The sequence below is a fragment of the Temnothorax americanus genome, unplaced genomic scaffold (assembly GCF_048541705.1).
Source record: "Temnothorax americanus isolate GAGA-0224 unplaced genomic scaffold, ASM4854170v1 Scaffold17, whole genome shotgun sequence".
Classification (NCBI taxonomy): Eukaryota; Metazoa; Arthropoda; class Insecta; order Hymenoptera; family Formicidae; genus Temnothorax; species Temnothorax americanus.
Window position 1 is genome coordinate 3,862,053 of NW_027509307.1, and position 12,711 is coordinate 3,874,763.

Consider the following 12,711-nt stretch of genomic DNA (forward strand, 5'->3'; position numbering starts at 1 on the left):
GTTGCGAAAAAAAGCACACGAAACTAAAGCAATTACTGCTATATTTACTATAGTTTCGTGTACTTTTTTTCGCAACTCTATCGTAGTCTTTGTACTGTATTTTTCCGTAAGGGAAAAGTGTTCACTTTACAAAACATCTATTCTCAGTAATATCCTATCGAGCTCCGCGCTCACTTGCTCCAATCTGCATTGTTCGTAGTTCTATTGTAATAAAGCCGAACATACGAGACAAAGTAACACAGCCGTGTGTAATGCATTCGCGTAATTCGTTAGAGGATAATCCGCTTGGCGATACTCTCCGCTGTACCAGAAGAAGCGGCAAGTGAAACAGCTGCCGATACGGTCGGACAAACCGGCAGGAACTCGAGAGTGTAACGTGAACGTGTCGGCGCGAATGAATCGCAAGGACCGCGGCGCGATCGCGAGACGGCGAAATAGTGATCTCATGAATCAGGATCTCGCACATGGTGAGCTCGTCTCGCGATGATAAAGACGTTTATCGTCGCGATCGCCGGTGACGTCGGGACGACGATGCTTCGACGCGATTTCCGATCCGGCGCGACGAAGGACTCGATCTGATACCGAGATCGCTTTCTGGTCCGCACCCATGGGTTCCCGCAGGATCGTCGTGCTGACGATCCTATGGCTGATACGTCGGGCGGAGGGCAAAATCACGTGCCGCGAGGTGCAATTGCATCGCGACTGCGAGGCGTTGTGCAGCACGAACCGCGACGGCGTCGTTTCTTGCGAGCTGAGGGTCGCCGTTCTCCTGCCGGCGGATCCAAGATACGATATTTCTCTGCCTAAGGTCCTCCCGGTCCTCGGTAAGAGCTACTGCGAGCATCTCAGACGAACTGGGACCGGCAAACGCGAGGAGTTGAATATAAAATCAAATTTTGCCATGCACGCGCCGCACCCCTCGCAAGTTTAGCTTTGTTCGAATCTGTGCGCACTGTGCAGAAGAGCATATCGTCTTTCTCATTTACAGATTTAGCGGAGTACGAAGCGAGATCGCGGAATCTGTTACCGTACTGGCTGAAGCTGAAGTTCGTGCCGCAAGACGATCATTGCGACGCGATGTACGCGCAAATCGGCGCGATCGACAGCTACTCGCATTGCGTGCACCTGTTTCTTGGGCCGGCATGCGATTATTGCGTCGGTACGTCACTTGAAATTATTTTAATGATTTCTACCGAATCCCCCCCGTAAAATATTAATTGCCTGCAGTCTGAAAATAAATGATTCTAAAACCATCTCGGTTTATGCTTTAATCCACATAAAGATTTCTGTGTCAAAATGATTTAATTGTAACCGCACTACAAGACCAGGTTTTAGATTAATTTTTATGTTTTATATTCTTCTTTTTTATATTTTTAAAATATAAAATATTTTTAACATATGGCATATTCCTTCTGAGCTGTTTTTCTTTTATTTTTTATACCGTTTCCATTATTGTGGTATTATTTAAGAGTTTTCTTTCAGCGGTCGTCGGCAGAGTGGTCAAATTTCTTGGAGCACCTTTAATTACCACAGGAGGCTTTACTTTCGATTTCACCGAGAAAAAAGTCGAATGTAAAGATGAATACTTCATGACCACAAGAATCGGAAGTTTGGCCTTCAGGGACATCGCCAATTTCTTTGTGGCTATAATGAATCGGTATGTATTTATGGGCCAAAGTTTATACAATAATCCATCGATTAAAAATTTATGTAAAAAAAATTTTGTCTTTATGTGTTTCTTCAAAAAAAGAGGTTAATATATTAAACAAATTATATTACAAACAGACAATTATATTACAAATGTGATTATTTGACGATTATAAGAAAACTAAAAGCTGAAGGATCATAACAAAATTTTCTTTTACTTTTTCCTTCCTATGAATTAGTTACAAGTGGCGAAAAGTGCATCTCGTTTATGCAACAAACGGACAAAATCAAGTCGGTGGTAGACATACGTGTCAGCTTATGATGAAGTCAATGGTTGAATTCATCAAGAAGGAGCATGATATTACTTATGGCACTTTCGACGTCGAAGCTACGACTCCCAATGATTATCCGGAGGCCTTGAGAGATCACGTTAGCAATTCGTACGGTGGTGAGTGACTTTTTTTTTTATTAATTAATATATAACACTTAAATATCACAAGTTTCTGAAAATATTATATATATCGGAAAGATGATTCATTGAGACGTCGAAAAAATGCGTTTCAAAATAAATTCTATATTTACCCAATTAAGTTGGGTACGTCCGCGTGCACAAATATTTTAAGATAAACAATGGAAAATAAATTCTACATAAATTCTCCTTTTATACAGTAAGAAAAGTGTATGAAACAATTAGAACAAAAAAGTTAAATTAAATTTTATGAAAAATGCAAGGGTATTATCACTAATCAGTAAAAGTAACAAGCGGAAAAGTTGCTTCTATTGCGTCTTTAGACGTCAATTAACAAATAGCTGGATTTAACATTCAGATCATTTATGAATAAAATTGTCATAAAAAAGTATAAGGAACTTTCCGAGAAATGACTTCGTCAAGATATCTAAAGGGTTAATTACCGATATATATATTCATTTATCTAACGATATAATTATATTCCACTGTCATTCTTCCTCATACGAAATACCACACTATCGAAATCAGATTAAAAAGATATTAATCATCATGTTTATCCATATTTATCGCATACCACGGCTTTAAGTGATCAAGTCGTAGACAATGACGCTTCAAGTGCTGTAAACAAGTATTTAATTATAAACGTCGTTGTCTTGAAATGTCGAATCTACGATAAGAATATCTTCCTACGATCCTTTTCAAAAAGCATATGGTTGCATAAAGTTTAATATGCAATTAATAAATAAAAAATTAACAATTATAAGATTATAATTTAACAGTCAATTTTGTTGCGAGTGCACTTTGATCAAATACATCTAAAATTAATATGTATGGATCTTATCGGTATCTTACATTGGCGACAAATAGATTGCTTTTAATCGTCGGAACTTTCTAAATGTGTACTATATTATAGGAACTGTATTGCATTTTTTAAACATTGTATAGTAATTACTAATCAACAATGAATAATTTGATAAAAATATATTGCCTCTGTATAATCTTGAATTGTCCCATAATGTTAGCGGAGGTGTTGCTTTAAACGTTCGCAATAAATTTAATTATAATCAATATATTTCGAGTGACGCGTGAGAGATGATACATTCCGCGCATTAATCATTTCGAGTGGTTTCACCACAGTTATGATTCTCTCATTTCATTCCTTCTTTTAATGCTAAATATCATGATGATATAAAACAATTTTGTGAATAATATGTATATATATTAAAAAATAAATATATATTTTAAAAATATAATTAATTTTATATTTATAGAATAATTACTATTTATAAAGTTGAAATATGTATTTATCTATTTACTATAATACATACTATATATGGTATAATATAATGTATGTTCAATATATATAAAATTAATTGTTTTTTAAAATTACGTTGCTGTTGCACAACGTTGTTATATTACAGAGATTTTATCAATTCTAAATTCTAGCTAAATTCAATGTGAAAGCACTAGGAAGAAAATCCAATTATCAGATGCGGAAAATGTAATCTATTGATATAAGTGGAGCTTTCAGTTGAAATATTGCTCGTTTATAATATCTTTAACGGATAAGAAAGTATTTGCGTAATTTTTTGTTTAACTCTTTTTAATCATTAGGCGAATCGTGCCTTATCATATCTCATTTCGTACGTTATCGCGTAACTTATCATGCTTGGACATTTCTATTATTGATATCTTCTCACACGGCTTTACACGTCACAACGTCTATATTTAAACATTTCCTTAATGAACTTACAAGATTATCGCTATTTAAAGTGTTACAAGGATTTTCGCTCGGAATTATCCCTTTATACATTCGAAGATAACTGGACCTATTTGTATGCGTCAACGTGACACCACGTAATAAAATAAATAATGTAAAAATAAGTTTATATAAAAAATAATATAAAAATAGCTTGCAATAAATAATACTTCACACACGTTGTATGGGTATAATGGATAAAATATATTTTATTAAGATACGTTCTGTAAACAAAGTGTCGAGGAAAAAGATCAAAGTTTGCAGTATTGATGAATATTAATCGATGAGTTTCGAGTGTTTTATCAACTGTCGAATGTGTCGTCTCATCACACAAAATTCATCAGAGCGTTTTTACGTCGGTAAAAATGGTTGGCAATAACTTATGCGATTTTGCAAAACTTTGGAAAATTCCAAATCCGTACATTCAAGAAGTACATATTATAAGAGCATGTCATGTGCACACGTATACATACGGCAATTATGTGCACATTTAAAATCTTTTAAATCTAAAGTTATTACACACATTTTTTATATAACATTCTTACAACTTTTTTTTGCAAAGCAAATAATTCATTACTGTTACGCGAGAAGCGTGCTAGTTGAGTAAATCACAACATAATTTTGCGATCCGTAATTTTATTGTATCATGAAAAAATTTGTGCAAGAATATATAGAAAATTGTTTGTACAAATTGCTTGACAAGAGGATATAGAAATGAGTTTGAAAATTGAAGAACTTTCTGGATATGTCACTCTCGTGTCATCCTCAAAACGCAGAGCAGAGTGATATTTGTGAATGTCGTCGATACATTATGCATTAAAACGCATTGGTCATAAGTGCCTATTTGCATATGCTCATCGCACGTGTATAATACGTGTCGTGGTAACACATGCCCTGAAAGAATATGCAAATAGGCACTTACGACACTTTTCCGCGTGTTACATAAATATATATATATATATATATATATTGTACTTTTTTATGGTATATGCAACAAGGTTGATGACATGAGAGCATTAAGCTCGGAAGCAACAATCGTTGGGAGCGACGTCTCTCATAATAAAGACATTAGCCGCCCATTAGCGAATGCTTTTAAGTTTTTCTTCGACTCCGTACCATTTTTTCGTCAGAAGAAATGGTACGGAATCTTTAAAAAAATCTTTAACGAATCGATTATCGATTAACGAATGCAAATTTTTTATTCGAGAAAATTACTTTGGATTACTTTGGGTTTCCTACTTACTTTTCATTACTTATGATTTTCTCGATCAAAATGGAGATCACTTTTTTTTAACAGAAATTATTTAGACATTTCTTTATATCTTTTCTACATTTTTTGAAACATTTTTATGATATAATCTTAAATCAAAGCGTTAAAGTAAAAGCGCATACAAATATCTAAATAAAATCATAAATTATCCAACCACGAGCAAGATAATGCTATAGTTAAATTCTATAAATAATATTGTTAACATGTCTTGTGCTTAAAATAATACCTATATTTTTAAAAATCTACATCACATCCATAGCACTAAATACTTTTTAATATTACTGCTGTATTAATTTGCCGTTATCTATATAAACGTATCCTAAAATCGTGTGACAGACGAATTCCTCTCTCTCTCTCTCTCTCTCTCTTTCTCTCTCTCTCTCTCTCTCTTTCACACGGTTGGAAATCTATTTTTAATGATAAAAGGACTATGTAGGCAACTCTTGCGTAAATGACACGATCGACAGTTCTTTCACTTCGAAGATCAGAAAGCTGACCTTGACAAGAGACTTATGATATATAGCAAGAACACGCGCTCAAAACGACGATTACGAAAGAGCCTAGAATAGAACCGAAAATAATTATGGACTTAATAATCAGATGTTAATAATACATGTATTTAAAGTTGCATAGCACACTACTATTATATATTTTTGAAGAGTTTAAAAGTATGATTATTGCATCTAATATCAGTAGAAAATCTTTTTGATTTAATAAAATAAATATTAAAAAATAACATCTCTCTCTCTCTTTCTCTCTTTGTGTCTTATCTTTTAATTTTTTAATAATATTACATATACGTTTAAAGTTGATGAATAATAGAGATTTATATATAATCAAAAGAAACATATATAGTTGATGATTGCAATCTTCGATTTATCGATAAATTCCACTCGGTATTGTCACGTATGTGATTTTTGATACTGTGAAATCTATTTCTTCGCCAATATTTGCGGTCATGCAGGTAGGGTGACGTTATCTATATACAAAAGTATGCGATAGAAAGATGTCCCATTATAGATTTTTGTCGGAGATATTTGCACTCAACAAATTTCTCCGCTTCTTATAGTGCTAGATTTCTGTTCACAAGATAAAATTTGCATTCTTTTAGTGACCATGACATTCTTGACGCAAAAATAAAGTTTTAGCATGACACATTTTGCTAACTTTATAGAAGAAAAACGCAATAAAAATCTGAAAGAATTTATAGTAAAATTTTATAAAATATTATATATTTGCCACTATTTCGTATTTCAGGCCTACTAAAAATATTTTATATTGCGTCACGCATAATGCTTATAATATTTAATTCTGTTGAGAAAGATAACACTAAATTCGTCAAGGGGTATCTCTCCCCGAGGTATCTTCTCGCAGATCTGCGGATCTCTCTGCGAAGTGTTTCACAAATTGAAGGCGTATGATAATTGCATGACGTTTTTTAAAAGGACGAAAACCAAAGTTGCGGCTATCACTTTTGACCTGAAGCCCTTTAAACACTCCGGACGCACTCCATGGCGTTTCGATGCGAAATGAAAGGTGTGGTGTGCACGGAGGGTATTCGAAAGGATTGACGCATGCGTTCCACTTCCTCGTTGTGCTTCCTTCGTGGAGGCGCACAGCAATATCCACCTACACGATCTCGGAGTGGCGTGCTCGCCTGGAGCGAACTGACCGCGCGATGTGGGGGTGCGATAAAGAGGGAGGACCGGCGGCGAAGATAGACCGATAGACAGATCGGGAGGTGGATAAGGAGAGAAAAGGCACGAGAGGGCGGCGGAGGGATCGAAGGGTGGAAGGGAGAAAGAGAGGGGGAGAGAGAGAGAGAGAGAGAGAGAGAGAGAGAGAGAGAGAGAGAGAGAGAGAGAGAGAGAGAGAGAGAGAGAGAGAGAGAGAGAGAGAGAGAGAGAGAGAGAGAGAGAGAGAGAGAGAGAGAGAGAGAGAGAGCTGGAGGCAGGAAGAGTGCGGCAGAGAACGAGGGGAGATGAGAACGGAGAGGAGGAGGAGCGATCGTCGACTTCGGTGGGCGATCCGGAGCACCGTGCTTTCCTTCGGTTCGCTCTCAGTTTCAATCGCGCGTTCCGAGCTTGCTCCAGAAGAGCGCGAACTGAGGAGCCGGAGAGATCGGCGTTCGGCGGGAAACAGAGCCGATACCTAAGTTCGCGGTGGTTTGCGAACGGCGAAACAATGAGCCACCTCGAAGTATGAGTAACGAAGGATCGGGAAATCAGCCCAATCGCGCGTCGATCGATTTCGATCGCGAGACCAGAAACCGGCTATCTTTGAGAGATGTCACACGCGTGCGACAACGTGCTCCATGACGCGATCAAATGAAAAATCCGCGAGATGGTGAATCCAATTGATCTTGCTCGCGAATACAGTTGGATACAGTGAGGAAGTTGATCTGTCAGTGAAAGAACGATTAGACAACGTCGTATCGCGGCCGAGCGTTCCTTAGCGATATATCCGGTACGCGCGTGTCTCTCACCATTAAAAAGAACATCGGCAAGACGTGTAAGGTCTTTTCTCTGTGTACGGTAAAGAGCGATCTCCGAGACATCTTGAGTTCGAAATTGTTCGTTCGTGCGTGTAGCTGTCTCTCTGCTGCCGGCTCTCTCGACCGGAAAGCACGTGACATTACATTACTCCACTGGATATTCGAGACACTCTTTTCCGTTTATATAGGAAAGGATCTGAACTTGATCCTTGTGCGAATTGATCAATCTAATCACGTTTACGATTGGCGCATTTCGCGAAATTCCCAGGAAACTTGGTGTTAATTCTAATAAAATACCGTATTTTTCGCTATTTAATTTTGAATTTTGTGGAAAAGGTACATTTGGTATTATTACATACACCTATACAACAGAAAATTCAAGTCTTTTCTGGGTGCGTGATAATTGAAGGTTTAAAATACGCATTATGACGGAAAGAATGGACCAAATCTATAAATTGTAAGATCCGATTTAAATAGTTGGCGTGGTTTTTATATCCGCGCAAAATTGAAATTATAAATTAGAGAGTTTTATTTTCGGTGCGTCTCGTATCACTTAATTAAAAATTCATGAAAAATTTCAAGTTCTATTTCCACACATAACATGTGTGGAAAACGTCATTAAATAATAAGATTAGAAAAAAATACGCGTGCGATACATATAATTATTGCAATTAATTCCGTGCTCTTTTATCGCATCCTGGAAAAGAATAACAGTCCATGATCCGATTTCGACTTCGACCGGCACACTAGCTCTGTTACCGTCCTTGGCTACTGATGTTCGGCAAGAAATCGTGACGATGTTCAATACAAATTGTCTTGTTTTTTCTTTCTGGAACATCAATCGTCGACGCGAGAACGAGCGAAACAATCGCGCGCGATGCGAGTCATAAAGAGTCGTGCTAATGTTCCCTCCGCGCAAATTGACTGGAGAACAGCTGCTACGGTAATAAATTTCGAGTCTTTTGCATTTCGCTTTTTCGACGTTGACATATATCGGCGACGGAAGCAAATATATTCGTGTACACAACATACACACGGCCGATCTAGTCTTTACTTCGCTCCGAAATACCTCTTTTTCGCCGTCGCGATGGAGCGCGAACGATCTCTTCAATGCGGATCCGTCGAGGTCGTTTGTTATGCGAATTTTATGCTATCTCCCTTCGTTGCAAAAAAAGGACTTTAGAACAATTTGATCTCGCCCTTGCGATGAGTTAGTTTGTGACTTTCATAAGTAAAACGAGATTGCATACCTAATTCAAAACTGATACTGAACGCCAAGGCTCCACATGCAGGGTATCAATTATGAGAACGAATGCAAACGTCAATCGATGAAGAATCTAATTAACACGTTGATTAGTGATCATCCATGACCGGTTATCGTAATTTACAAAACACTTGTGAAAGATAATTGCTGTCTAATATAAAGTTATGAATATAAATAACCACATATAATAATATAACATAAAGTGCGCTATTAAACACATTACCCATAAGAGCACAGTCTTATTTAATCATATTATACAATATTTTATCATATTATATGTGTTAAAATAAAAATAATTTTTTCGTGATATGTATACAGTAAGATATAAATGACTCGTCGAGCAGACAAGTGTTAAAATAAGTATTCTTGAGTAATTTACTTCTTTATTTAGCAGCCAAGATTTAAACTTTCAAATTGTGTTATTTAAAATTAGTAACAAAAGCGGAATGTTTGAGGAAAAGTTAACAATGATCAACTGTAACAAATAGCAAGTCATCTTTGTCATCTTGTTTTAGCTTACATAATTACGTAATAATTAGAAATAGATGATCCTATTACATATACATTACTCTTTAAATAATAGAAATTAAATGAATTAAAAAGTTTCACTGATTTATCTATATTTTATTAATTTGTTTTTGAATCTGATTCTCGCATATACTTCCATGCATGTTGTTTATATTTTGGACGAGATACATTTTTTATTGTCACGACGAATCGCGAATGGATGATACCGAGATGCTGTCTCACATGAATTCACGAATTTACGATGCAACGAGGCGCCGTAAAGACTATACAGTAGTTTAGCTTTACCTTGCGGAGAGATTAGGGAAAATTAAGCATGATTACGTAATTTGGAACTTCCATTTTGACCGCGCTTTGAGTACAGCTTGTTGTACTTTCGGATGTGTACAAAATGTGATTGTCAGTGATCCAATTAATTACCAACTTTGTCATCCTTGAGGAGAAAACACGATTAAACTTTGCGCGATACGCCGTACTTTCCGACCTTCCTCATTAAATCTTAAACAAATCAGATCTTACTCGCGCTAATCCGAAAACTCTAAGAATTCTCTTGTTATCGATTACATAATAAATCTTATTAAACGCGTCTTAAGGGAATTTTTCATAGGTTGCGTACCTACAAAGTTGATATATCGCGATGTCGCCAGTTCGCGTAAGCAATTCGATATTCTGGTTGAACTCCGGTTCATTCAAAACATTTCTTTAATCAAGAGTGTCGCTTTTTGCATTGCAGGGTATATGGTCACGTCTTTCGTTTTTGTGTCTATCTTGCGCGAAACGCTACGAAAACGAGAATAATGAAATGTCAGTATTACGGTGACACCCATCTCGTTATATGTATTCCATCTCGTTGCGAGCAGCCGCCGAGCTGTATACAGTTATTGAAGAAATCCCGAATTTTGCATTCGTTGCGTATCATATAGTGAGCGCGGACATGTGTAAACGTCGGTGCGATTTCTCGTTCGGAAGTAGGTACGTGTGCCGAATGAAAATGCACACGTCCACATATACATGCGCGGGATATGAAAAAGGCGCGATGGCAGGCTGTTATACACTTTGTGCACTTGACAAACTTGGAAAACGAGGGATACGGGTAAAAATAACTGCGATCGCTGAATAAGAAAAATGAAAGATAGAAAAATAAGAAAAAATTCAGCCATCTCTCTAGTTTCCTTGCATTTTCAGAGAAAAATAGAGTGTCAAAAATATCTTATACTTTTACTTAAACTTAATATTTTAATTAGTGTAGCTCTCTTTTAGTGCGTGGAGTTTATTCGCGGCTGCCGAATATTTGTTTGTCTTTCATCAGAAGAATTCCGAGAGAATTTCTCTCTCTCGCCTATGTATACACATATTTCTTATAACCCTCGTTTTATTTGATTCAGGATCTCTTAAGGGGAAATCAGAAGTTTTGTGTCAAAAAAACTGAAGACCAACAACCAGTTGGAGACACGGTGATAGGATCAAGCCTATCTCGAAAAGCCTATAAAAAATGATTTAGTATCTGCGGGAAAGTCATTTAACTTTTCACATTTACCAAGTTCTTGTATTTGCTTCCATGTTTTAAACGACGTGGAGCACATGAAATATTATAATACATTCAAAATTCTTCGTATTCGCGCAATTTTTATTTGCAACTCAATATCAGCAACTATATTTTTCTTATTTACAAAACTTTTTCATTCATAAATCATCACTAACGAAAGTAATGAAATAATAAATAAAAAGAGAAACAATTTTGAACATTCTTGTTTTGAATAAAAATCATTTATTTTAGCAATGTAATAATCGTGAATAAAAAAATCAATTGCAACATTTATTTTAATATAAACTAAATTAAAGAGATAAAAACTGGAAAACGCGTTTTCATTTCCTGGTTATTTATTTTGATATCATCATTCTATATATTTCTCTTCTGCACTACTCGCGATTTCCATATTCATAACATTTTGCGGAATGTTGAATTAAATTTACGCGAATTTAGTTATTTTACTACAAACATATATATGTATATATACACACACTCTAATTTCTTATTATTCTTTCCCTATGTTACAACGTTTATTAGCTAAACCTGTTACATACCCGGCGCTAGAGTTCGAATTTTGCATATTTTCTTTTCTCTAAAACCATTTCCTATCCAATCTGATTTTGCCGAATGTATACTATATTATATATCGAGCGGTTATACTCTTTTTGTCAGAGAGAAAGCTTATTCTATCCCAGTCAACATATTTACATAGATATAATATTTAAATTTTAACAAAAATACATTTTTACTCTAGAAACTTTTTATCAAAAAATTATATAGATCTAGTAGTACGCAAATAAAATAAAAACTAAAAGCGATCCATAATTTTATCAGAATATTTATAAGTAAGTACTCTGAGTAGTAAACCAGAAGATGTGCGAGGACATGTAACAGACGTGTATGCATACGATTGAACATTTGGCTATCAATTTTTTGTTAGGAAAATACACGGAAACAGGAGAATTCACGGATGCACATATCCCCCGAACTTTTCTCTTCGGGTTGTAGCGACGCGACGGAAACGCGTATTTACGAAAGTTTCTGATGGAATTTGCTCGTATGACATTGAATGTCTGCCTCGCGTAACAACGCGTCGAGCGCGCGATGAAAGATGATGGTAGGTACGTTCGCGGGATGGCTCGTCAGCCCGTTCGTTGCCGAGATCCAAGCGCGACAGATACGAGCCACAAAGTTGAGGAATACGAGGATAAAGTCGTCGACGCGCGTGGAATTTTTTTTATGGCATCGTAACTCGAGCGCCCCAAGCACTTTTCGGGAAATTTTTCAGTGTGCTTTATGATACGGCCGATGCGGCCTGCGCTAAAAGCAGCTTTTGAGCATATTTCGCAGTTATATATACGTTTCGTCTGTGCATTAAGTTGCGCTAAATTGCGTCACGGTTAATTGCTCGGCTATATCGCGCGAGTAATATTGACGTGTGCGTGTACGAGTACTTAAAAAAAGTGATCGTATCGCTTATGCGCGAAAGACATTTTTTAAATTTTATTTGCGATATATTTGTGCCAATTAATTAATCTCGTTCATCTCGTAATTAAAAATAAATGCAGTAAATTGAGATGTGATGAATTTCTCATTTATGATTCGGATAGAAGTAATAACTGAAACGCTTTAAATTCCTGAGTGAGTTTTTATCAAACTTGAGGCTATAAATATTGACGGGCGGTAATTAACGGTGAAGAAGAGCCCTATAAAATAGAATGGAGAGCGATAAGCTCTTCGAAAGCTGCGTGT

The 12,711-nt window shown here is 36.2% G+C and overlaps 1 protein-coding gene across 5 annotated transcripts in view; it reads left to right on the forward strand.

Moving 5' to 3' along the window:
- LOC143895875 (atrial natriuretic peptide receptor 1) overlaps positions 1–12,711 on the forward strand; it is a 94,299-nt gene that overhangs the window by 1,099 nt on the left and 80,489 nt on the right. For 3 of the 5 annotated variants that reach the window (XM_077403305.1, XM_077403306.1, XM_077403308.1), the window contains exon 1: positions 7,213–7,656. Coding sequence is in view for 1 of the 5 variants with exons in the window: in XM_077403309.1 (XP_077259435.1) it covers positions 608–824; positions 989–1,159; positions 1,483–1,657; positions 1,887–2,095 (772 nt within the window). In the remaining 4 variants the exon portion in view is untranslated. Of the gene's footprint in view, positions 1–273; positions 825–988; positions 1,160–1,482; positions 1,658–1,886; positions 2,096–7,212; positions 7,657–12,711 lie in introns of those variants that run through there. The other 2 variants (XM_077403309.1, XM_077403307.1) reach the window with 2 other exon arrangements.